Source organism: Ptychodera flava, chromosome 11 (assembly GCF_041260155.1).
Source record: "Ptychodera flava strain L36383 chromosome 11, AS_Pfla_20210202, whole genome shotgun sequence".
Lineage (NCBI taxonomy): Eukaryota > Metazoa > Hemichordata > Enteropneusta > Ptychoderidae > Ptychodera > Ptychodera flava.
Window position 1 is genome coordinate 19,285,418 of NC_091938.1, and position 27,263 is coordinate 19,312,680.

At 38.9% G+C, this 27,263-nt stretch overlaps 1 protein-coding gene across 1 annotated transcript; it reads right to left on the reverse strand.

Annotated features, from left to right (window-relative positions):
- Positions 1 to 3,795: 3,795 nt before the first annotated feature.
- LOC139143719 (protein scribble homolog) lies at positions 3,796 to 26,203 on the reverse strand. The gene is made up of 10 exons (XM_070714253.1): positions 26,126 to 26,203; positions 23,335 to 24,198; positions 19,843 to 20,223; positions 19,397 to 19,461; positions 17,729 to 18,022; positions 16,974 to 17,156; positions 13,170 to 13,480; positions 11,913 to 12,372; positions 11,239 to 11,275; positions 3,796 to 4,274 (listed from the first exon to the last, which is right to left on the reverse strand). Exons 2-10 carry the CDS (start codon positions 24,185 to 24,187, stop codon positions 4,054 to 4,056), a joined length of 2,805 nt encoding a protein of 934 aa, XP_070570354.1. The 5' UTR covers positions 24,188 to 24,198; positions 26,126 to 26,203; the 3' UTR covers positions 3,796 to 4,053.
- Between the last annotated feature and the right edge of the window lie 1,060 nt (positions 26,204 to 27,263).

Below are 27,263 nucleotides of genomic sequence, written 5' to 3' on the forward strand. Positions count from 1 at the left end.
TTTATTACATTTATGGTTGAGTTTTATTACATTTATGGTTAATTTGTTTATTACATTTGTGGTTGCGGGTTGTTACATTAATGGTTGACTATTTTATTACATTTGTGGTTGATTTTATTACAATTGTGGTTGATATTACATTTGTGGAGATTATTACATTTGTGGAGGTTACATGTGTAACTTGAGGATAAATGATAAAATGGTGCCTGAATTTAAAATTTGAGATATCAAATAACACTCCTCTATGAATAGCGGAAATTTGTAAACGTTTATTCTTACTGCTCGTAAATGTTTCCACACCAATCCAAGAAAAGAGTATCTCAGTGAACATGTTAGGTCATGAAATGTGCAACATTGTACACATATTGACTGGTCATGACGGCAACAGTATACGTCTGTACCCGAGGGACTGTGAGTCACCCCCAAAAACAGACTGTTTCCTGAGGCCGAAGGGGTGACTCACAGGCCCGAGGGGTTAAAGAGGTATGCTGTTGCCCTCATGGCCAGTCAATATGTGTTTTATAACACACCTCATCAGCAATCATGCATAAGAACGTACTATACATAAAACTTGTCATATGTACTTATATGTTGGAGTGGTTCGGCAAGAAAAAGTTTTCTCGACAGGGTCGCAATACTTCTGCAAAACGTTCAATGTACCTTTGATTATCGTTTTCGTCCGTTTCAAGTCCTTGTTGGAAACCAGAGCATTCAGTTGTTCTTCAGAAAGTAGGTTAAACCTAGAAATTTCTCATTATCGTTTTAATCGTCCGCAGACGAACATCCTTGTTTACATTCTCGTTCGCGCATGCGCCAAGTCGTTTTTGACGTCGGCGGGCATCATTTTTCGGAACTGATGCCTGGCAGGCAACAGTTCCAAAATGATGCCTGATGACGTCGTCAGCACTAAAACAACGCATCCCACGTGACTATCGATTGGCGAATTAGAACAAAGACTACGGATGAGGTGTGTTATAAATGCTTTAGATTAGAAGGTTTAAAATGGAAAAGTCAGATTGACTGTCAACATGTGTTCTTCTTTGCTTCCTGTTGTTTTTTTCTGCTATTTTGCGTAGAATAGATAATCAAGCTGAAATATTAGAATATACATATACCGACATCAAGTGCAGAGATAGTTAATCCTTTGTACTCGAATAAGAAATTGTGAAATATAGTTCATTTAAAACCCAATAAACTAGAATTCATCCTTGATGATGTAATATCAATCAAGTCCAAAAATTACTACGGGTTTTCTCTTTATTGGCTATTCTAAACGATTAAAATAAAAACACCACTATGTATAGCGCAAAATGCAAATCTTTGAGCAGAAAGACTTTCGTCTGTTGGAAGTACTGTACTGAAAAAGTTTTGTGAAGGCGTTCTTTTAAACAGTAAATCTGTTACGACCATCACCAGCACGTCGACGGTTCAACTGTCCGTGGTAGAGTTTGTGTAAGGAGTTGAACCTTGTCACTGGCATTGAACTAACCCGTTGAACTTGACTTCCCTAAAGTGACAATCGTAACACGCCAGCGTCGGAGTGTGAATACGTGACTGTAGATAATCTTCTTGAAATTCCTCATCCAGAAACGAGAGCTTACACTAGAAATGCCCCGAACTAAAATGCCGGCTTCACCTACTATCATTTCAAGGTCAAAGTTTACAATACGCGAGTGGAATCGTTAACAAAAAATAATAATAACAACAACAACAATAATAATAATAATAATAATAATAATAATATACACGCACTACACATACGTCTCAGTGCGATTTACATATTTAAAAAAGAAGCAAACAAATACTAAAAACCAGCAGCACCAATAGAAGAAACCGAAAACAAACAATGTCAAAATCTATCAACACCTGTACCATTCTCGTACAATAAACAAAAGACGGTGATAAAAAAAATTTAAAAAGTTAATTGATAAAAATAAAAACAAAAATAATAATAATAACAACAATAATAACAACAACAACAATAATAATAATAATAATAATAATAATAATAATAATAATGATAATAATAATAATAATAATAATAATTTCATACACGCACTACACATACGTCTCAGTGCGATTTACATATTTTAAAAAAGAAACAAACAAATACTAAAAACCAGCAACAGCAATAGAAGAAAACGAAAACAAACAATGTCAAAATCTATCAACACCTGTACCATTCTCGTACAATAAACAAAAGACGGTGATAAAAAAATTAAAAAAAAAAATGATAAAAATAGAATAAAACAAAAGACGGTGATAAAAAAAAATCATTATGAAGCAGCAGAATAAATTAAAAGTCCCAGTTAAAAACCATACAGAAGATGATCCTGAAAACTCAATCACAAATAGCACTGATTAAAAAGACGAGTTTTTAAAAGACGTTTAAAACAGTCAACAGATCTGGCGTTGCGAACACATTTTGTGAATTGTAAATACATATCTTTGTGTAACAAATGTTCTGCTATTCCTCGTATTTGCGAATTCAAATACGAAATAACAACTTCTTGGCTATCCAAAGCTGTGTCACTTATTATTTTCAGTATGCTATCATGCTGTCATTATAAACTTGTTGCTTCATCTAGATTAGAGCCCTGCATTCCTTGTATCGCCTTGCTAATCTGATAATCATGACAAATGGCTATCTGTAAAAATAACTGAAATGTGCGCATCGAAGGATAATTGTTGCCAAACTATTTTACTGGAAAAACCATGTATGTTTATTTTTTATGGAAAGTAAATTGTGATAAAATAATATCCAAAGGCTGCTTTACTTTTGCCAGAAAACTTATACCCGGTACACAAGTTACATTAAACTCAGGAACGTACTCAGAACGCACCTCGGGGACAGATACCTCTAGACTCTCAAACTTTTACAATTCTCTTCTGATCTACCACTTGTGGGCGTTCATTTTAAAGCTCTTGGTGTAAGAAAACTTTTCACCGGCTTAGTTTTTCCGAAAATCGAAAATCTATTTTTCTCCGTAGAGTTAACTCAAGTTGGCGGCCATTTGAATTTCAAATATAGGTAAATCTTTGGTAATTTGTTTTTCTAGTAAAAAAATTTGCACGGTGACGCCCGATTTTTATTCTTGATTTTGAAAGAGAATGGTTGAAGAAATATACCTTGAGGAAAGTTTGAGTAAAAGTTTAAGTCTTTACTTTCGAGACGCATACTATTAATAGCGAAGGAAGAGTATTTGAACAGAATACGATTACGTATATGTCATTCTTTGAAGACGTTGTTTGTAAGACTCGTAGCCATTATGATTCTATAAAGGTAGAACGCACCTCGGGGACAGATAGTCGGACTCTCAAACTTTTACAATTCTCTTCTCATATACCACATGTGGGGGTTCATTTTAAAGCTCAAGGTAAAAGAAAACTTTTCACCTGCTTAGTTTTTCGAAATTCGAAAATTTTTATTTTTCCTTATAGAGTTAACACAGGGATGGCTGCCATTTTGAATTTCTAATATCGGTACGTAAATCTTGGGTAATTTGTTTCTCTAGTACCAAAATTTGCATGGTGACCCCCTATTTTTATTCTTGATTTTGAAAGAGAATGACTGAAAGATTCCTTGAGGAAAGTTAGACCAAACGTTTAAGTATTTCACTTTCGAGGTGCATACTACCTTAATTACAAAAACAGCGGCTTTGATGAAGTAAACTGTGTTCAGTGAAGAAATAGTGAACAGAATTATGACAGTTTTTATTCCTACCATGTTTAGAATTTCTTGAGGAAATGTTTGTCTTTCACTTTCGAGGCGCATAATACCTTAACTGCAATTACAGATTTCTCTAAAGTATTACAACTATACGTACGTCGTTTGCCCTGTGTTGCGATACTATATGCCCTATACAAACATAATTTACAACAACTTAAGATTCTGTTAAGTCTGGCACAAGAGAAGTAATGAAGACTTGATTGTTTTCAAAAGCCATTCAGCGGCGGAAATGTCCTTCCATAGGACGTCTTCAAACGAGAGCGCAAAATGAGGATTGGCGGAACAAACGAGCCAACTCTTTCATATTTTTTTCCTCCAGAGCGTTAGCAAGCGCCGTAGTCAAGTTTTTTGTTCGATTGTGTCTGTTTGAACTGCTGTTCCCAGAGTATAAGCATCTGGAAAACTCGAGTCTTTACTTCTTCGTATGTGTAGGTAAGTCGTTCAATTTCAAACTCGTCTATTCCCAAGACCCTTGCCACCGGCTGCCATTGTCCTTCCTGGAGCTCCTCTGACACTTTCTTATACTTCTCTTCCGTAGTCTTATCTGTGAAGATTCAAAAACAAGATGAGAAGTAAAACCAACTTGAATGTTTGTGCACATACTGATACCTTTTTTAAAATGAAGAAACTGCACAGACACAAATTATCCAAATTGCACTTTTTTATGTTGTCAGTAGGCCTACATCGTGTGGTGAGGTATAACAAGAGTTTACCATCAACGAATTCCTACTCGTCACACGTATAGGATAGGGAGGTGAATTCATCTGATTTTTCTTTGATTAATTATCTTAAGTGCTCCGCAATTTTACTAGTAGCACGTCGCGTTGTTTAGTTTGTCGTTCAGAATAAGGTTTATATTTCCCGCAAACGATTGCGTAGCACTATGAAAAAATAGCGCCAATGGCACTTGATCACAACTGGCACATTGTGAAACTACTCTATCTCTGGGTACACCTGTACATGAAATACTGAATGGGTAGGTGCTGCGGGTTTGGAGTTTGTCAGTAAATCCACACAGAAAACAAAGTCCCGAAGTAGCGAATTCCAGCCATTTTCAAACCACACTGTTTGTCAGTGGGGTAAGCAATATTCGCAAAAATCACATTTCCAGGCTAATAGACCATGTTTTACGAAATCACACGTCCTTATTACAAAATAAAACGATCTTTGTCTTTAAATCAATGCGCCAGTAAATAGGTCCAGCAGCTAGTTATGTCATCAAGTCTGTAATGTTAAGGGTCATAACAAATGTGAGAAATCTAAAACATTAAATATGTTGTTTTTTATCAATTTTATTACCAAAAGCGCATGAAAATCTCTGATACTTTGAATCAGCCATCCTGCATATTTGTAACATTATTCAAAACCTCATTTCTGTTCCACAACTCATTAAATAGTCCACAATGCAGGATTGGTGTACATTCCAAAACTACATATATGAAAGACCCCTAAAATCAATTAGTTAAAGGGGGTTAGAAATTTCCAAAAACTATCTAACCGCTGCTCCGTTTGGCTCCATTTTTCGGAATCGGAACCTTGGAATTAGTCTGAATAACTCTACCAAATATCAATGCAGTCTGTTCAGCGGTTTTTGACTTTTTGTCGTTTACGGAAAATGGACACTATCCCACACCGGTTGAAGCTAACCCTATATCACAACTTCCAGTTGTGATAATGACCTATGGTCATTATGTTAAAAAATACCGCCAATGGCGCTTGGACATAATGACCGCCTAGTATTATCGGCATTTATCAACAACCACACTCACTGTGAATTAGACAGACCACAAAGTCAATGAGCAACATATAGCTGAAAGACTATTTTTCACATTGCGATTTTAAGCTCATTTTTATGAGAAAAGAGACATGTATATGTATATGGAGAAAAAGCAGAAGACATATTTGTAAATTGTTAAGTGACAATCATATATGCATCTCTTGAAATTTTGTGGTTATAAGGTATAACACTAGTGTAAGAATAATGAGGTTAGAATAAGTTTGTAAAGCTAAGTTGACAGTAATTAAGATTACAAAATTATACACTAAACTGAGGAAATCTGAATGAAATAAATGTTGAAAGTTGCAAAGTCATGGTCATCTTTTGTCTAATACCTTGTGTAAGTTCATGAACTTTACATAAATCTTGCTACAGATTTGTTGCTAATGGGCAATAACTGTGTTTCAGATCATTTGAGAGCAATCTATCCATGACAGGTTTAAATTGTAATATACTTCTATTTAAAGGAGAGAAACTTCTCAAATAATTTTTTCCCTGTAATTTGCTGTGAGAACACATGGACAGATGCTCAGGACTCTATGCCGGTGCTACCTTGATAACTAACCTACAACTTGTAACCTCATTGTCTAACCTGTTCACCCCAATTTCCTGTAGACAGGTCCACACTCTCCATTGATAACAATGGGTTTGGGCCATACCATTGTAGTGAAAGACTGTAACATGTGAGGTTGTGGATACTTAATCTCTGGAATGTCAAAGTCTGTATATTGACTCAAGGATGTTTACTTAACAAATGCCTAGGGTCATCTCAAAAGTGAGAATCTAAACTATGAAATATGTTTTTTTTAATGCTTTTGATGCCCAAAAGACCATAGAAATCTCTGATACTTTGAATCAGCCATCCTGCATATTTGTAACATTCATCAAAACCTCATTTCTGTTCAACAACTCATAAAACAGTCCACAATGCAGGATTGGTGTACATTCCAAAACTACATGTATGAAAGACCCCTAAAATCAATTAGATAAAAAGGGGGGTTAGAAATTTCCCAAAACTATCTAACCGGCGCTCCGTTTGGCTCCATTTTTCGGAATTGGAACCTTGGAACCAGTCTATGTATCAGTATCAAATATCAACGCACTCTGTTCAGCAGTTTTTGACTTTTTGTCGTTTACGGAAATGGACGACATCAAACACCGGTTGAAACCACCTCTATATCACAACTTCCAGTTGTGATAAAATGGGTTATTTGCTTAGACAGTCACTACAATTGTCTGAATTCATTTTCGATGGGACTTTCGGAATGCTGAATGGTAAGTAAAGGTTTATTATTTTGCTAGGCCACCGGCCAATATATGCACAGAATACAAAACAAAACCTGAAATACAGAGTACAGGCGATGCACAAATAAAATTGAACAAGACAACACAAGACAACACGTAACAACACAACACAAGCACGCCATGACACATCAAACACAAAACAATATTAAAGCTGCAAGCAGCGTTGGCGGTGCCCAAGCCTAATATTACATATACACACAAAAATTGACCTTGAAATCGGGTATTTGAGAAAAGATTTTTATCTTATAGTACTCGTCATGTACGCAAATTCGGCCCTCTTGCCCTATTTGTCAGCCTAGAATTAGGTATGCACATAGTTAATAAGGTCTGGGCAGGTGCGATATTGCCAAATATTTCTATCCCAAAGTACTCCCTGTGTATTGAAATTTGGCTCTCTAGGTCATTTGGTTAAATTAGATTAAGATATGAGCATGATTAATTAGGTCTGGTCACGTGCCATATTGACAAAAGATTTCTATCCCATAGTACTCCTTGTGTACCAAAAAGCGGCACTCTAGCCCTATTGGTTAGCTTAGAATTAGATATGTGCATAATCAATGAGTCTGGTCATGTGACATATTGACTCTTTTACACAAGTATGAGCTCTTTGTTACCAATCAGTAATTTGGTGCGTTCGTAGGGACGAACTAAACCAACCAACAAACTGTGGTGTAATATTGTTATTTGGGTCAATTATATATGGAGCATTTTGAAGATTGAATTGGTATTTTTCGAAAATCCAATATGGCGGACAAGTCACGTGACCGATCCAAATGTCTTTCGCAAACTTGAAAGAGATAACTCTAAGGATGACATGAGTAAAATTTCAGCTCAATCGGTGTTTTAGTTCTGCAGAAGAAGATTTTTGAAGATTAATTGGTATTTTTTCGAAAATCCAATATGGCGGCCAGATCACGTGACCGATCGAAATGTCTTTCGCAAACTTGAAATTGATCACTCTAAGTATGATATGAGTTCAATCGGTGTGTTGGTTCTGGAGAGAAGATTTTTAATGATTAAATTGCGATTTTCGTAAAATCCAAGATGGTGGCCAAATCACGTGACCGATGCAAATGTCGTTCGTACTCTTGAAAGAGATCACTCTAAGAAAGACATGTGTAAAATTTCAGCCTAATCAGTGTTTTGATTCTGGAGAGGAAGATTTTTGAAGATGAAACTGCATTTTTGCAAAATCCAATATGGCGGCCAAATCACGTGACCGATCGAAATGTTTTTCTTAAACTTGAAAGAGATCACTCTAAGGATGACATGAGTAAAATTTCAGCTCAAACGGTGTTTTGGTTCTGGAGAAAGATTTTTAAAGATTAAAAGGGTATTTTTTTAAAATCCAATATGGCGGCCAAAGTCACGTGACCGCATGCGATTTCATTTACAAAATCTCAAGACCTTAGGTCATGCTTGCTATGTATAAAAATTCAAATTGACTAGACCCCTAGATCATCAGGAGAAGCCGTTTTCAGGTTTTTGGAAATCCAATATGGCCACCAGGTCATGTGACCAATAAAAAATTCAAGGGTCAGGTGCACCACTTCTCATTGGCCCCCATCATGTACCAAGTTTGAAATGTTTAGCATAGGCGTTATTCAAGTTCTAGGCTGGCAAAAATTGACACAAGAAGAAAGAAAAATTCCAACGAAACAATAGGTGCCCAAGCTTAGGCTTGGGCACCTAAAAACAGCACAGCACAGCACAGTACAGTACAACACAACACAACACAACAAAACACAGCACAAAAACACAACACAAACATTTACGCGGACGTGTAGACTGTCGACAGTCCCTTGTGCCATTTCTGTATCTTATTGGTATAATTTCTCGCACATACGACGGTGGGGGAATCGCGAGCGAAGCGCCAAAGGCGCGAACCGCGAGTGTCGTAAGGCACGAGGGACTGTTGTCTTCCGCTGCGCCCTCAACGACAACAACAGGGAAAATCCTGTTGCAACGTAATGCAGAGGAATTGATTGACAGGTGAAGCGGGGTGCAGGTCACCGGTCACGACATGGCCAGCTGTACACACTACCAACCCAACATGGCGACAGCAAATTTCTTCCTTTGCCTCCGCTCTTTTCTCGACGGCGTATCTCGTTAATAATTAATAGCAACCCAAGTCCTACAATAGACAACCGTCCCTTGTGTCACCGTACATGTATGGTTTTGGATAGCCAATATACTCTAAACGGAGTGTTTTGGCCTCGGAGTTCTCCGCTTAGAGTCTAGGCTAGCTTTGGAATGCCCAGCTCGCGCCTTCAGCGCTACTCGTGCGACTCCCCCACCTTCGTATATGCGAAAAACTACACCAATAAGAGACAGAAAAGGCACTGTCGACAGTCTCACGAACATGCTAAGTCTCAGCCACCCGGCTTTATATACGTCTGTTCAGTCATTAGTGCTTGGAATTATATTTTTGAATAGTCGAATAGACGCAAATAGTGGGAAAAGTCTGTTTTGAGATGGTTGTACATGGAAAAAATTAAGAGTAAATAGCATTCGTCTTCAACGTCTTACATACAGCTTACGTATTGTGAGGTGAGGGTCTACACCTTCATCATGCGACATTCCTCGATTGCCAATTGAGACGAAGAGCAACAAAGGCATGATGATGTGCAAAGGCCATATTAAATTTACAATTACTGTCCAAGAAAATGTTCTCCTCCGAGTTGCTTTAAGAAAGCTTTAAAAGACACTGTTTGTATGCATCTTTGCAAGTCAACGTTAGTGTCATACAACATGGACTGCATAGTTCCATCGACTGTCTCTGCGAATTGCCCGACCTAGATGTTGCAAGAAAGTGCGATCCTAGGGGACTGGTCAGTTTCTTCGGCCTGGGGGGCGGTGGATTCATGGGGGGGGGGGGTTCACCCTGTTTTTGACTTTGGTGATAGGGGGGTCACCATGTTTTGAAATGCCCAATAGGGGGGTCAGTGTGTTTTTGAATTTCGACACAGGCTCATCATTGCCTAAAATGCATCGTGTCAGCCACAAATTTCATCCAGTTGCATTTTTCGGCGCGCCCTTCGGGCGCGTAACTTTAATAATCAGACATATTTTTCAGCACGCCCAACTTTAACATATCAGGCATACATATATCAGAGATATATGTATGTTCAATATTTTTCAGCGTGCTCTTCGAGCGCATTACTTTACTATATCAGACATTTTTCAGTACACCCTTCCTGTGCATTACTTTAATATACAAGACATACATATCAGAGATATCAGGATGTTTCATATTTTTCTCCGCGCCCTTCGGGCACCATACTTTAATAAATCAGAGATATATGCCAGAGATATCTTCATGTTTGCTAAATGAAAGTGTACTATTATGAAATCTGCATTTCATATGAACCTGATACTTTTCTGTTCTCTCTATGAGAATTCAGTATGAGAAAGCAACATGCACAAATATCAATGTTACAAGAAAAGGTCATCTCAGACTCTGCACACATCAGATTTGGCTAAAATGCCTGATCTCTATGGTTCCTCAGGAGATTTAATTGGATGGTTGGCAAGTCTTAACACCCATCAAAGTTTTTGATTTACTGCTTTTTCCTGTTTGATATTAATGATTGACATCCATTTCTGTACAACAGTTCAGGACATCTGGTTAAGCATAGAAAGTGTGAAATACATTCACAGCTCATTCAAAAGGTACTGTATTCAAACTTTTTGAAATTCCTATCTTACAACTGACATGCCAACAATTTCATTAAAACACAGAATGACTGTTAAAATAGAAATGTATGTAAAATACAATATATATATGATATATATATATATATGTATATATATATATATTTTATATATATATATATATATATATATATATCTATATATATATATATATATATATTACAGTATTACATGATTATATATTACAGTTGTCACGTGCAGAGGGGTCCACCCTAATTTCACAACTTGGAATAGGGGGGTCAACCTGTTTTCAAAATTTGGAATGGGGGGGGTCAGCCACTTTTTGACGTCGGCAAAAAATAATCCACCGCCCCCTCCCCCCCCCGCCGAAGAAACTGACCAGTCCCTAGTCTCGACAGCCAGACAGAGCAGATAGACACTCAGTGAGAGAGAGAGAGAGAGAGAGAGAGAGAGAGAGAAGAGAGAGAGAGAGAGGAGAGAGAGAGACGAGAGAAGAGAGAGAGAGAGAGAGAGAGAGAGAGAGAATTCGGTGCCTCACCGCCAACCCGGCACCGATTGGAACTCTACGAGAGGTCGCGCAGGAACGAGTCGCCAAACAAGTATCGATAATATGGTCTGCTTCCATGCATTAGCACCACCAAGTCCTTTGGCAAGACTGATAACAGCTATTACACTTTTCGCAAGGAAAATCTGTCAGAAGTTTGAGGTTTTATCGATTGAAAGCATTGTATAAATAATACAAAGTTCTTACCTGTCGAAATGTTATTATCTGTCTCCCTCGCCACCTCCTATAAAAATAGCCAGATTACATGACATTAACTTTACTAGATTAATGTTAGTAGGTTCAGTCAATTAATTATCTTTAATTATTTTATCTTTAATTATTTTTGAAGGTGTGATTTGGGTTTTTCATAGTATATTTTAGGTAGAGAATTGCTGAAATTTTCAGGAATGTGTTGTCGAAAAAAATATTCCCATTGATTTTATATTTCCCGTTTACACTGTCATCCTCAGTACAATTAATTTAATTCAAAACGGAAAGTCGAGCAATGTATCAGGACTGGAAATTGTAGCATATTCTAAAAAATCAGCAGGGCAAACATTATTGACAGAATATCAGTTTAATACGAAGGTGTGGTTTGGCTTTTCATAGTATATTTTAGGTAGAGAATTGCTGAAATGGTAAGGAATGTGATTTCGACAAATATTCCCGTTGCTATGATTTTATATTTCTCGTTTACACTGCCACCCTTATATGGAATTAATACGGAAAATCGAGTGGTGTGTCAGGACTGGAAGTTGTACCATATTCTCAAAAAATGAACGGGGAAAACAGTATTGACAGAATATCAATAATAAAGCATGCATTTTAATCGAAATATAACCAAGGATGTTTAAGAAATTTAACATTTGCAATGAGCCTACCGGTGGAATTTTAAAGCGCAGTTTAATACGCTTCTCGCCAACACGAATCTTTAAGAAACCATTGTTGTCATACTGCTCTTTCAGTTTGATGTAGGCCAACAAATAGTTGCGTTTGTTCAGAAAGAACGTTTTCTTCTTCGCAGCAGCAAGCGCCCCGCCCTTTAACTTTGCAGACAATACGGAGACATGTACGCCGTTACTGATGACCGCATCTCTGCTTTGGTTTGCACCATCATCGCCATACAGTGATTGGTAGCCCCTGTCCTTCCAGTAGTCAATGGAGTTTTTCAGCTTTTCTTTCTCGATGATGTCAATCAGAAGGGTCCGAGGGTTGTCAACGTGCTGCAGAAGAAAGACGCTAACAGCGAGATCTCCGCGTGCCAATGACTCCACCTTCTCCGCTAGGTACTTTCGTACGGAATATGTCCGAACATCGGAAGAATAGGAAAGTACGACATAGCTATAAGAAATAAGAGAAAAAAACAATGAAAAGCATATGTGCTACAATTTATGTTAGTATTTGGAATCGTTCACGTACACCTCCCCTCTCTCTCTCTCTCTCTCTCTCTCTCTCTCTCTCTCTCTCTCTCTCTCTCTCAGAACAAAGACATTAATTCAAATTTTGTGAAGTATTGAATGTTCAACAGTAGCTGTGTGTCCGGCGTTATTTTGGACTGATTTCGCAATGATACATGCAAAGAACAAGTTACCGGTTCCCAGTTACAGGCGAGTTAGAAAGTGCCGTCTACGCATGCGCGCATTCTAGAATGTGTGTACAGAAGTCCTTTCTACGACTGAGACGAATAGCCGAGGAACTTCTCGATATTTAGCGAGAAAATTGGATGAGGTGTGTTTAGACACATGGTAGCAGCATACGTTTGTATTTCCTTGGGGCTTATAGTCGCTAAAACCCCTCTGTTTCTCTCGGTCCACGGCCTTGTGAAACAGACTGTTTGGGGGCAACTCTCAGGTCCTCAGGCAACAAACGTATGCTGTTACTGTTATGGCCAGTCAATATGTGCATACTGTTACAACTATAATATTTATCAAACCAACATGCCCGATTTGCTTTCCCTACGATCACTTTCTGAAAATATCGTCGACCAAGAGACGCCTGGCACCTCAGAAAAATAACATCAGTAAACTAACAAACAGAAAGGCATTACTGAAGAAAAAGAAAAGGAACACAATATAGAGCAACGAGTCTGCCAGTGCAGTTTTGTTCCTTCTGATGGTTAAGTCAAAGTCAAAACCTACCTTTTAAGGTACTTCGGTGAAAAAACTACAACTTTGTCATCGTTTTTAAACTCGGTCTTTTCTATGTCCGTGACGTCAATCCATTGGTTCAAAGGGCCGGTCCCAAAGAGTCGTGTTACTGTGTCTTCTGGGGTCTTGTCAGAGGGACTGGCGCCACTTGAATGCTTTAAGCTTTTGTCCAACTTCGGACAATATGGCAATCGTACGGTTGCTGGCTCTTCCAGGTACACACCATGTTCAGGTCTTTCTATCAAAATGGCGCCACCAAAGACGATCAACTCACTTCGAGGGATCGGATCTTTGTCAAGTAGCTGGGTGTAGAAGCAAAATATAAACACAGTAAGTATCATAATGATCTCATAACTGGCAGATTTATATCAGCATTGCATCACTTAATATTTGTGTCTTGTAATTCTATTTTTCGTTATCATTAAAGGAGTGATATTTGTATGAGAAAACTGTCTTTCACTGGTAGCAACATGTAACACTAAAGTTGTCTAAAGCGAAACTACGTACATTCTTATAATGTTTTGTTTTTCGCTGTATTTATCATCATTTGCTAATTGGACAGTTATAGTTAGGGGTTATTACACGAAGTTAGGGCGATACCGCGTCGTATTCGAGTGATGTGTCCGTATTTTGACGAGTTGCGCAGCAACGAGTCAAAATACGGACACATCACGAGAATATATTTGTTGAATTTGGAGGACACATTTTCCAACAGTGTATAGGAATTACCATGGGCATTAACTGTGCTCCCTTACTTGCCGACTTATTTCTGTTCTCATACGAGGCAGAATTTATCCAGAACCTTATCAAGCAGAAAAAGGTCTCTGTAGCTCGTACTTTCAACCTAACATTTAGATACATAGACGATGTTATTTCATTGAATAACTCTGAATTCAGTAAATATCTCGCTATGATTTATCCTCCAGAATTGGAGATTAAAGAAACTACAGAAACGGCCTCTTCTGCTTCATATCTGGACATTTTACTTGAATTTGACTCCAATGGTCACCTTTCTACTAGGCTATATGACAAGAGAGATGATTTCAACTTTAGTATAATTAATTTTCCACACCTCATCAGTAATATTCCACTCTCACCTGCTTATGGGGTAAACATTTCCCAGCTTATACGATATGCAAGAGCATGCAGTTCATATGGTGATTTTGTAGAGAGACATGGCCATCTCTCTTTCAAACTGTTAAATCAAGGTTACACCAGAGCAAGACTTGTCTCTACATTCAAACGCTTTTTTGGCAGGTATCGCAAGCTGGTAGATAAATACAATATCTCTCTTCGACAAATGATCACTGATGGCATCGGTGACATTGGGCCTTAGTTAGTGACCACTACCTATCTGACTTACAGATTGATATATGGCGGGTGCCACATGTGGGGCAGGATGCGCTTACTATTTTCGAAACACCTGACATCACTTCTTGGTCTTTTTGCCAGAGGTCCATATATCTTTCTTTCATGAATTTGACTTTGTTTGTACCGTCTATTTACTGTCTGTTCTGTGCTGTTTTGTGTCTATGTTTACAACTATTGTCTTACAAATTTTGACCTAGTGTTATTGGATTATGGATTGGTATGATTGCGATTATTTCGTGTAATAACCCCTTTATCATACATGCATGCTTTGGTTATGACTGCTCTCCTACAGACGCTCCGAAATTAGAAACGAAATCAACTTGAAATCGACCTTGCTTCCTCCAGGCTGTACTTATAAAAAGTTGGTTGCTAAGGAGTGATGACAACCATATCACTTCTTGATATTATTCCGCTATCGGGCCATTCCACTTCAAAGCAGGGTTTATGGCTCACTTTTAAAGCGAACAATTTCAATATTACGATGTCGACACAGGTTTTCACAATTTGAAGAAGATGTATTTTTAGTTTAAAATGACGTTGGGTGTAAAATATAGACTGGAGTGTGTAAAATGGGTGTGTTTTCGTGTTTTGATACATAACCTCATCCCTGCGTGAAAGTTATGAGGCCGACAAAATCGCGTGCGTCAAAATACACGCTCCACGCCAGCGTTCGATTTCGAAATCGATCGATTATGAACAGCTGAGTGCATGGAGCGAGCAGCTCTGCGACATCTATAAATGCACAGTGGATATATACCCGTACCTGTCCAGTCACTTTATCTCGAAGAATTATACATGTCCTCAGACGTCAAATATGCCGAATATACCTTCTTAGTAAGCGGATTAGGGAAAACATGAAGTGAGTACACTGTAAGCTGTAGTGTCGTAACTCGTTTGTGATTTTGTTGCTGTACGAATAAAAATTTCAAAGGTATTTCCGTCGTCTGCTCGTATATTTTCGTTCCTGGCTTGCCTTAATAGAACTAATCTTCCTTTAACAACCTAAGCGAAAGTTTGACTTTCCCTAGATCTTACATTGTATCTGAAACCCTGCCGCCAGACACGATCATGACCTGTGAATCTCACTGACAGGTGAAAATCGGAAATATTATGTGCACATTGAACCTTGTCTGTCGCGAGTATTTTCAGTGTGGTCGGATTTTTGTGGCTCATTTAAGGCTGTAAGATGTAATTCACCGCCCAGATACTTAAGCTCATCAACAGGAAACTTGTCGTAAAGCGGTTCTATCATGATGCACTGTCAACCGATATCTTACATGTAATCTTCAGCAGCGTAGACGACATGAAAACACTGCACCGCCACGGGGCCGGCCGGCCGTGAACAATGACATGTTTCGGCAAATGATACAAATTTTCAATACGTTTGTTTGTATGTTTTTTGTACAATTGTACTTGTGCCTAAGTGCAATACCAATGAAGTCACTGCAAACAACAGAATTTTGACCATAATCATAATGACGTTTCGGATTGTCATTTGTCTTATTCGCTCAGCTGTTTTATATGTACATATACCAACGAAGGTCATGCATACCAGCGAAGGTCACGCGTACGCGTCGCTGTAAGTAGTTCGGTTACAGTGAAAATATAATTCGTATTTTCACTAGTTAAAATATGGGTTCATATCAGTACCGTCTAAACAATAGAAGAATGGCAATACAGGCATAGCATGTATGATAAGAATATTATATTACCATGCCTTGCCTGTCGCATTTTGATTGGTCGAGCTGAACCACGTGACTGACCACAAATACACAGTAATGGTCTGTTTATATGCCCGTGAATATGAATAATAAGATTTTCAACTCAAAGTATCGTAACTGTATAGCTCAAACGTAAATCATAGTCAATCACAAATAAAATGGAGCACTTGTGGGCCAAGTTGAGATACTTTTTTCTGAAAATATTGCCAGATTTGCCAATATTTTACAGCGCGCGTGACAGTGCGTCGCGTATTGCTCAGTTCTGGGGCCAAGTTGTCGTTCGCTCCCGAAAATTTCGCAAATTTTGACGGTTTTCTCCGGTTCGATGATAATATAATGGAAATAACAGACTCCGCACTGACCATTAACGTTTATTTATGGGCGCGGGCTCGAGGAAAGCCAAATTAACGGGCTCGGCAAGCCTCGCCCGTTAATTTTTGGCTTTCCTCTCGCCCTTGCCCATAAATAAACGTTAATGGTCAGAGCGTCGCCCGTTATTTCTATACTGTCACGTCTTGAAACAATGGTTCATTTTATATGTCACTCTGCATATGACTCAAGTTTCAGTGCCACAACATTCCGGTCTAAGCCGAATATATTTCGTTTGTTCCTTCATATGCTGTGTGAAAATTTAACTTGATTTTCCTGATTTTCATGATTGAGCGGCAATTATATTTGACATTATTGATGGATACTGACTTACCTGTACTGATAACTCGACGCTCTTTGTCAGTGCTCCAGGGGGGATTTCAAGAGATGTTGTCAGATTTCCTTGGCCGCCGAGTGTTTTGCCATGTTCATCGATGACGATCGTCTGCCTCGTAGACCGAGAAACCACAGCAAACCTCCCGGGACCAGTAATTTTAGCACTTACTCGCTCTTTGTCCTACAGGGGAGAAACCGGATAACATTAAATTCATTCACTTACTAGTGATTTGTACTGCCTCGAGACTTCGAACAAAATAGGGATCAGATCAAGAGTGAAAGACATGTTGCTGCCAAGCAGAAAATGGAAATGAATAAAAAGTAAATTACAACTAGTCGATTAAGAAGTTGAGTAGTTGCTTTACTAGGATGCACATGTACCTGTCGTGCTCCAGGGTGCGCTGCTGCTACGGCAGGACGAACACATTTTCTCTTACAGTGGGATCAGTGAGTGTAGTGGAAAAGTGCCGATTTGCATGAACAGACATTGTATGAATATTCAATAATATTTAAATCACTTTTAGTAAAATAAGAATGACATTTTTCAAAAGACGTAAGCCCCCTCCCACCAACTTAAACACCCGAACAGTGGAAGCTAAGGACACACTATTACGACTTCTCGTCAGGATTCGGGCAGCAAGCGTGATCGACATAGCATTTGAATCCTATAGCGCAAATTCTGCGTGCATCTCTGGGGTTCCAGGAAAGACGACGCTCCCCTGTGCTAGAATGCAAGAGAATTGATACCGATACCTGGATAGTGTGAAGCTCTTGCCATAGACCTTTATGATTTTTCAAGATGACGAAATGCACTGCAGCTGGAGGTGGTCGAACCCTCAGGCCCAGGGTCAACGGCTTAGTAAACCTCACTGAATCACTCGATACACGTAAATCGATTACGTGGGATTCCAGCTTCCCAAATTCCTTTTCTTCGGGATGACAGTTTGGATCAACCACAGTTTCAGCGGTGAAGGAAACGCTTTTGGTGATCGTCGAGGGCGGTACTTCCAGATAGAAATCAGATGGCAACATCTTCCGATACAGTTTCTACGAAAATGGCGAATCAAAGCAGAAAGTATAAGACATTAGATGACTACTCGACGTCGTTTGGGTATACAGCAAATAATCATAGATATACAGAATCAATTGATAGGTTTGTCTTAATTACAGTCAAATCCATGTACACATTAATGCAAATTAAATACACATATAGATACAAACATAAATATTTAGATGTAAACACAGATACCTTCCTACCTACCTACCTGCCTACCTCCCTCCCTCCATCCATCCATCCATCCATCCACCCACCCACCCGCCAGCCCGCCCGCCCGCCCGTCCGTCCGTCCGTCCGTAGGTACGTGCGTACGTACATACATACATACATACATAGAACATACATACATACATACATACATACATACACACACACACACACACACACACACACACACACACACACACACATACGTACGTACGTACGTACATACATACATACATACATACATACATACATACATACATACATACATACATACATACATACATAAATACATAAATACACACATACATACATACATACATACATACATACATACATACATACATACATACATACATACATACATACATACATACATACATACATACATACATACATACATACATACATACATACATACATACATACATACATACATACATACATACATACATACGTACATACATACATACGTACATACATACATACATACATACATACATACATACATACATACATACATACATACATACATACATACATACACACACACACATACATACATACATACATACATACATACATACATACATACATACATACATACATACATACATACATACATACATACATACATACATACATACATACATACATACATACATACATACATACATACATACATACATACATACATACATACATACATACATACATACATACATACATACATACATACATACAATTATTGCATGTTACTAAACATGACATTATATACATATACAAATACAGATATAAAAAATGACTGAACAAATGACTGTTGATACTCTTGCTATGCTTACAACACTTTCTCCCTGACGACTTTCTACTTGATTAGAAGTATTGCAAATCATTTTACGCAATTTTAATTCGTCTATTTCCTCTCCGTTGTCCGCTTTTACCTCTCAAACTCATTATATCATTGCACTGTCTTTTCTTTCGTGTTTGCTGTTTATGTTTTAGACACTGAATAATACGTGTGTGTGATCGAAATGTTAGTTATGGCAGATTGTTTTAACAGTGGACAAATGGACTTCCTTTTCCAGCTACTTACTACATCTAAAGTCAAGGTCAATCCCTTGTGTAAACTTTATACAGTTACTGAGATTATTTTTACTTACTTTATTGTTTGGCACAACCACCATTCCGTATTCTTCCTTCATCTCATCTGGTTCTTTAGGTTCAGCTTCGACAACAAAGAGAACCATCAGTAAGTAAACAAAACACTCATATTGCTTTATTTCTTTTAAACTTGAAATCACCTGGTTGTGCACGCATTCCATACATGGGGCGGACACACAGACACGCATACGCATGTGCGCGCACAAACACACACATATCCATAAATCCATCCATCCAAAAATGTATGTATAGATGCATGCATGCATGCATACAGACGGATAGACAGACACATACATACACACACACACACATCCATACATCCATCCATCCATACATACATACGTACACAGTACATACATATGTACATACGTACATACATACATACATACATACATACATACATACATACATACATACATACATACATACATACATACATACATACCGTCCTCCATTCCCGATGTAACATTTTCTAAATTCGGTGGCATTTTCGTGACGTTGTTTCCCTCAACGCTTATCTTCTTCAAGCTCCCTAGTGAGACACTTGATAATTGTTCCATGGCGTCATCATCCAACTTATTGTAATCAACTTCCAATATCTTTAATTCTTTCATGTTGCCGATGTCTGTCGGTATCTCTTGTACTCTGTTATGCTGAATGGAGAGTTCTTGGAGCTTGACTAGAGTTGTAACGACTTGCGGAAATTCTTCAAATCGATTATGATTCAACTTGAGTTGTCTGAGAACAGTTAGACGTGTAAAACCATGTGGTAATTTCTGGAGTTTGTTATTGTCCAAGTCACATTTTGCTAGCCCCTTCAGTTGTCCTGGACAGAGAAAATATGGTGCAATCATTATTGTTGTTGCTGTTGTAATTGTTGTCGTCGTCGTCGTCGTTGTTGTTGTTGTTGTTGTAATTGTTGTCGTCGTCGTCGTCGTCGTCGTCGTTGTTGTTGTTGTTGTTATCGTCGTCGTCGTTGATGCCTATATCATCATTTGTCTGTGATAATTTCGTTGAATGGGCGGGAAAATGCAGCACAACTGCTATATTTCATGTATCCGCTCGCAAACAAAGTCAGTACTAAACGAGAATATTCTTTTTGAGGCCTAATTAAGGCATATTTCCCCTAGCAACCGTTGCTATGCAAACATCTGGATCATTTGCTGTCGTCATAAAGAAGCGAAATGAAGGAAATATTGTGCAAATCGTATTGCGTGGTTCATGTATACTCTTCGTTGAATGCAAAACAGTGTTAAGGCTGCGTTCACAAAACAGAGAGGGGCTGGAGGAATTCAAGGGGATTCGAAATTTTTTGGGGTAGTAGAGGGGGACTTGAAAGTTTTTCGCTGCCTATAGGAGGGCCTGAAATATTTTTGGGTTCATTTTTTACGATTCCAAGGTTTCATGAGTAATTCAATTAAAATTTAATAACATTATAATGTCATCAAAATGTTGTAATGTTAGTAATAATTAAACAAGATCTAGAACCATTTTATTGGATAACATTACTTTTGTCTCGAAAAATCTAAAAATGTATAAATTTTCGTAAAAACACTCAAAAAAGTAGGCCTAGTATCAGGGCAGAAGCTGCAACTGTTGATGTTTTCTCTGTATTTCTATGCAATACATCAAATATAGTTTCTTGCTGTCTCCCTACAGCAAGCTGAAACACACAATATTCAGTTTGTCGACAAAAGCCTGCATATATGAATATTGAGTGACAATTGAATTAGAGTCCAGACTGAAAGTTATTTGTCAATGATGCAAATGTGGGATACGTATTCACAGGCTGTGTCGGGCAAGCTGAATACTGGACAGTTCAACACGCTGTATACAGGAAGTAGAACAAGAGTGCAGTTATATGAAATGATCAAAATTACTGTCAAAATTATCAAAGTTAATATGCTACTTCTCTGCTGCTGCCTACGGGCAGTGTCACTGTCACTGCGTACCGGCAGTGGCAGAGACAGCACTGCATGATAAAATGAAGGCAGGCAGGCAGACAGATAGACAGACAGACAGACAGACAGACAGACAGACGGTATGTGTGTCACTGTCACTGCGTACCGGCAGTGGGAGAGACAGCACTGCATGACTAAAATGAAGGCAGACAGACAGACAGACAGATAGACGGTATGTGTGTCACTGTCACTGCGTACCAGCAGTGGCAGAGACAGCACTGCATGACTAAAATGGAGACAGAGACAGACAGACAGACAGACAGACAGACAGACAGACAGACAGACAGACAGACAGACAGACGGTATGTGTGTCACTGTCACTGCGTACCGGCAGTGGCAGAGACAGCACTGCATGATAAAATGAAGGCAGACAGACAGACAGACAGACAGACAGACAGACAGACAGACAGACGGTATGTGTGTCACTGTCACTGCGTACCGGCAGTGGCAGAGACAGCACTGCATGATAAAATGAAGGCAGACAGACAGACAGACAGACAGACAGACGGTATGAGTGTCACTGTCACTGCGTACCGGCAGTGGCAGAGACAGCACTGCATGACTAAAATGAAGGCAGACAGACAGACAGACAGACAGACAGACGGTATGTGTGTCACTGTCACTGCGTACCGGCAGTGGCAGAGACAGCACTGCATGATAAAATGAAGGCAGACAGACAGACGGTATGAGTGTCACTGTCACTGCGTACCGGCAGTGGCAGAGACAGCACTGCATGACTAAAATGAAGGCAGGCAGACAGACAGACAGACAGACAGACAGACAGACAGACAGACGGTATGTGTGTCACTGTCACTGCGTACCGGCAGTGGCAGAGACAGCACTGCATGATAAAATGAAGGCAGACAGACAGACAGACAGACAGACAGACAGACAGACAGACAGACAGACAGACAGACAGACGGTATGTGTGTCACTGTCACTGCGTACCGGCAGTGGCAGAGACAGCACTGCATGATAAAATGAAGGCAGACAGACAGACAGACGGTATGATTGTCACTGTCACTGCGTACCGGCAGTGGCAGAGACAGCACTGCATGATAAAATGAAGGCAGACAGACAGACAGACAGACAGTATGTATGCTGAAGAAGAGTTCGGGTCATCTGACGCTCATCATGACAGTGAAACATACCTGCACACAAGATCAGGCCAGAAAACAACACATGGAAGACCAGGAGAAACTTATCGGGGATTTATGAATTCTGGCATATGAGAATAAGTAAATATTGAAGAAAAAAGATGGGGGTCATGATTGATTATCTAAATCTTTACATTCTCATCTTAAAATAACACAAAAGTAAAACTTTGTACAGCAAAGACTCTAAGTTAAATGAAAAAATGTGTTACCAAATTTGCCATTATTACACCCAATATTTCTGAGACTGAAACTTTTATTTGATTGAATAATAATTTTTAACCTTCCAATTTTGTAAAACTTATAAGAAGCATCTAACGTAGCCAGGAATTCACAATTTGCATACTCTCTCATGATCGTCATTTTGTGTGCTATTCAGCAGGTGCCATTGGCCTGGCCAAATCGAGTTAAATTAACTCAAGTAGACTTTGACTGATAAATAAAAAGTCCACTGATGAGTTTAAAAATGAATCAAGTTAAGAACTTGCCTTAGGAGTATAGCTCTATACAGACTGCTAATAACAGGTAGTGTTGAGCATCTGCGAGCAGATCAAATACTTGTTTATTTTTTCTTTGCCTGCATCCCTAATAAATATGCGGCTATATGATAATTGAAGGAGACTTGAACAATTTTGAGGGTATCGAGGGGGTGTCTGAAAAAATTGTTTCCGATTGCCATTCCTCCAGCCCCCCCCCCACCGTTATCTATGAACTCAGCCTAATATAAAGAACCTTGTTATTTCAGTGGTTTCCGCTACATATTTCTGCCCCTCTGCTTTTTCCTAACGCTCTCCTTAAAAAAGTGAAATGTGGCAATCTTACCGACTTCTTCTGGCATCGAGGTCAGTCCGTTACCATATAAGTAAAGCTCCTTCAACCCCATCAAGGCAAGTACGGTTTGGGGCGCTTCCCCTTGCCGACAGTGTGACATGTATAAGATTTCTAGTTGTTGAAGTTTTATGATGTTTGGGGAAACTTTAGTGATAGCATTTCCATGGACATTCAGGCTGCAGAGGTTTGTAAGTTTACCCACACTCTCTGGTATCTCTTCAAGCTGGTTGTCAAAAAGCGAGAAGAACTGGAGTTGGGTCAGTTGCTTAATCTCGTCTGGCACCTCGCTAAGGTTGTTCTCGTTGATGTACAGGTATCTCAAGGACTGCATCTTACAAACTGATTCCGGGAGCTCACTCATCTCATTTCTGGACAGGTCCAGCTTCTCGAGGTTCTGTAGTTGCTGAACTTCTACAGGCAGTGTCGATATGCGGTTGTCTTGCAGTTGCAACTTCCTCAACCCTTTCATCCCCGCGAAAGACGAGGGAATAACGTTTATGTTGTTGTTGGATAAGTCGAGATCCACCAAATTTGCCATAGAGTCACCCATATTCTCTGGAATGCGGGCGATGTTGTTGCCGGGCATCGCAAAACGGCGTAGACTTTTCATTTCCCTCATTTCCTCGGGTATTTCTTGAAAGTTGTTGTTGGATAAATCTAATTCTTCAAGGGAGGGCTGGTCTTCAACAAAATCACCTGGTAGGTTGACTAAGTTGTTGTTGCTAACGTCAAGATATTTCAATTTTTTGTACTTCCTCAACTCCGGTGGTAATTCCTCGTAGTTCTTGCCACAGAGTTTGAGGTCTTCCGCGCTCGTCGAGGTGTCATTAAGCGGTCCACCCATGATGCAGAAAACTAACATAGAACGGTCATATGAAAGAAAATGAGAAAAAATTAATCTTCACGCTCTTTCCAAATTAAAGTGCTAAGTTCTCTTCGCAGTGTACTAACTGATTTTCATCACTCTGTACTTTTTCAAACTTAACATTCCCCACTGTAACGCCAGTCTTTTCTCTGCTGGTCAGAGAAACCTAGAGAAAGAAAAATTTCAAGGACCCGATCACTCACGAGCTGTGTTTTGTCCACTGCCCCAGGTGCGCCCCAGTGGCAAAATTGTAAAAAGCTAGTAGCCCAGGTTCTGGGACGACAAAATGAATGGTATTTGAAGAGTGCAGAACAAATGTTTTGTTTTGGTCTCTATTACCCTGCGTATAGAAAGGGTGTGTTAAGGGGCCGTCGATCATAACAGCTGACGCAATAGGGGGAGGAAGTAAGACCCCATTCGTTTTGCATGCGTCAAAATCACAATAAGGATTCTGATGTAACAAAAATAGAATAGCATATAATAATCAGACCGTGAAACCATAACACAGATGAAAAGAATAAAAATACCGACACGGGCCACATATTCGTGTGCGTTTTACAAATGTAATAATAAACAACACACTTTTCCTAAAACCAATTTCCCATGGAGGAGTTTCGTCTACAAAATAGGCGAAAGTCAGGTTCAATAGCCATTTATCAACAATACGGCTTAAAAAAATAATTGCTGTGGCAATTCACTTCAATCAAAATCAACACACTATTCAAGACGTTTCAATAATTAGGATTGTCAAAATAAATAAACAAGACGACGTGCTTCGAAGGAAAAAATAGAGTCCATCTGGATTTCAAAATTGGGGACATTACCACCCAACGGCCTCAACAATCTAAGCTGATTGTGATCGACAAACAATTTAAAAAACAGATCGGTACTATAAATTGACCATGAGCGCCATTTTTCAATTGCCAAACCGTACTCTAAACCTATTGTAACTTTGTAACTTTCTCAGCTTGTAAATTACGACCAACACTATGAACTAGTCTTATTCTGTTCTGTTTTCCTTTGTCTGTATTGTCCATTGTAGAAATCTTTTCGCCTGATGAAGTCGTACTTTTAGGATGAAACGTAGTGTCAACATTACCAACGCAATAAACGGAATATATTTACAGTATATACGTGTGTAAATATACTCATCCGCTATTACCAAGCAGCGCTATAAACAACACTGGGAGCTATGTGTAGAACTTAAGTTTATATATATATATATATATATATATATATATATATATATATATATATATATATATATATATATATATATATATATATATATATACCCCCTCAAATACATACTATCTTTATACACTGACAGACAGAACGTTCGCCACTTCTCCCGTGTAGTTTCTGCCCAGTCCTTGTCGATCCCGGACAAAGCGCAATTTGTTTTTGGCCAAACGTTTTTACGATTTTATATTAGTTATTTGAGAGTATTTGTCGTCTTTCGACAAAACTTGCTGGAGTGTTCATCTAATCAAAGTGCACACGTTTTGTGTATTTCAGGCCGCAGTGACAGGGGCCTGAAGAGGATGTTTAAACACCGTTTGGTTTGGATTGTCTGTTGTTGCTAGGCTACAATTGTGACGTGCTGGCCGTTACTAGGGGGGAGTTCTTTGTGTCGCAATCGTAATTAATATCACAAAACGGTTTTCAAACATTCATGTGTTCGGTTAAAACGCTGAGTTCAGAATCAATAGTAAGACCTGAAAAATAATTAAGTGTAGGGGTTTCCAATGTGGGAATGAAAAATAGCACATGCAAGACCAAGTAGTGCGTGCTGCTCCTTTTTGGAAAAAAACATGTAACAGAACTTTTGCGGGGAAATTTTCATGATTTCCAAGATTTCTGCCTTGGACACCGTTTATGCAAATGTTCTTGAAAGAATAAAAAAGAATTACTCACATTCCTTGCCTTACTGTCGATTAATATATGTCAGCGCTGACAGTCCAAGCTCACCCGCACTCCAACTTGTCAACGAATGGTGTGTGTGCTAACTTTGCCGTATATTTCTGATTCACTTAGTAAAGTCCCCAATCACATGATCTTCAAAATGCATCATCATTGGCCAATATGTTGTCACGTAGTCCTTTACAACTGAGAGGCGGAACTAACTTGTGAAAATTCTTGTGACTGTAGTTGAAAGTGCAGTAAAATAAAAATGTCCAGAGATCCTGATTTGCCACTTCTCAACTGTTCTGATGTATGTTCTGCGCTTTTTGTTCCTTGCAAAGCGTAACTTTTTTGGTTTCTCTCTGGACCTCAAATAAACTATAGGCATACTGACATGCCTACGTGCAAACTAAATCACAGATAGTTCGTATACAGTGTACGTAGACAAACTGATACATACGGAAGTACATCAAGCAAGTACGTGTACAGAAGTATATGTACATATCCATTTATCCATCTATCCGTCTGTCTGTACGAAATTCATGAACATGCGCAGATACCTCAGACTTTACCTACCTGCATATTAAGTACATAGATACTGTCGTTTAATTTTCAATCGTACGTATTCAAAAATGAACCATGATTGAACTACTTCCACGTCCAATAGCGTTCAGGCGCTAACTAGAATACTGTCAAGTGCGCGTTTTGAGGCATAATTTTCAAAATGAGAAAATAAGAGCAGTGATAAGATCAAATATGTTCGGAATTTGGCATGTCTCTTTGCACAGCGCTCATATTGGTTGGTTGTGCTAGGTTTAATCGACGGAACCACACAAACAATTGAGTTTCACTTATTTATATCCTTCTCGTAATGTTTACTGTATTGAACCGTTGTAGTACAGAAGGATGCCTACACCGCATTAAAGTCTCGCTACCTTGGCAACGTGGAAAGTAATGTGAAGCTATGCAGCAAATTACATCGCTCACAAAGGCGTTCTACATGATTAACTTCCTTTTTACCCTTCCTCATACAAACCTTACACTATAGGTGCGTTTAGTAAATGGAGTTCCTTCGTCGAATTTTGAATCTGAGATTAATTATAGAATATAGGGTTTTTACGTTGTGAGTTGCTCTAACGAATAAATTATT

Excerpts from the sequence above, each read along its gene's own strand:
- LOC139143719 (XM_070714253.1), bottom strand. The coding sequence starts at position 24,187 with ATGGGTGGACCGCTTAATGACACCTCGACGAGCGCGGAAGACCTCAAA. Across the intron at positions 12,373-13,169 it reads TCACCGAAGTACCTTAAAAG|CTATGTCGTACTTTCCTATT; the intron begins GTAGGTTTTGAC and ends TATTTCTTATAG. Across the intron at positions 11,276-11,912 it reads TGCGCTTTAAAATTCCACCG|GAGGTGGCGAGGGAGACAGA; the intron begins GTAGGCTCATTG and ends CTATTTTTATAG.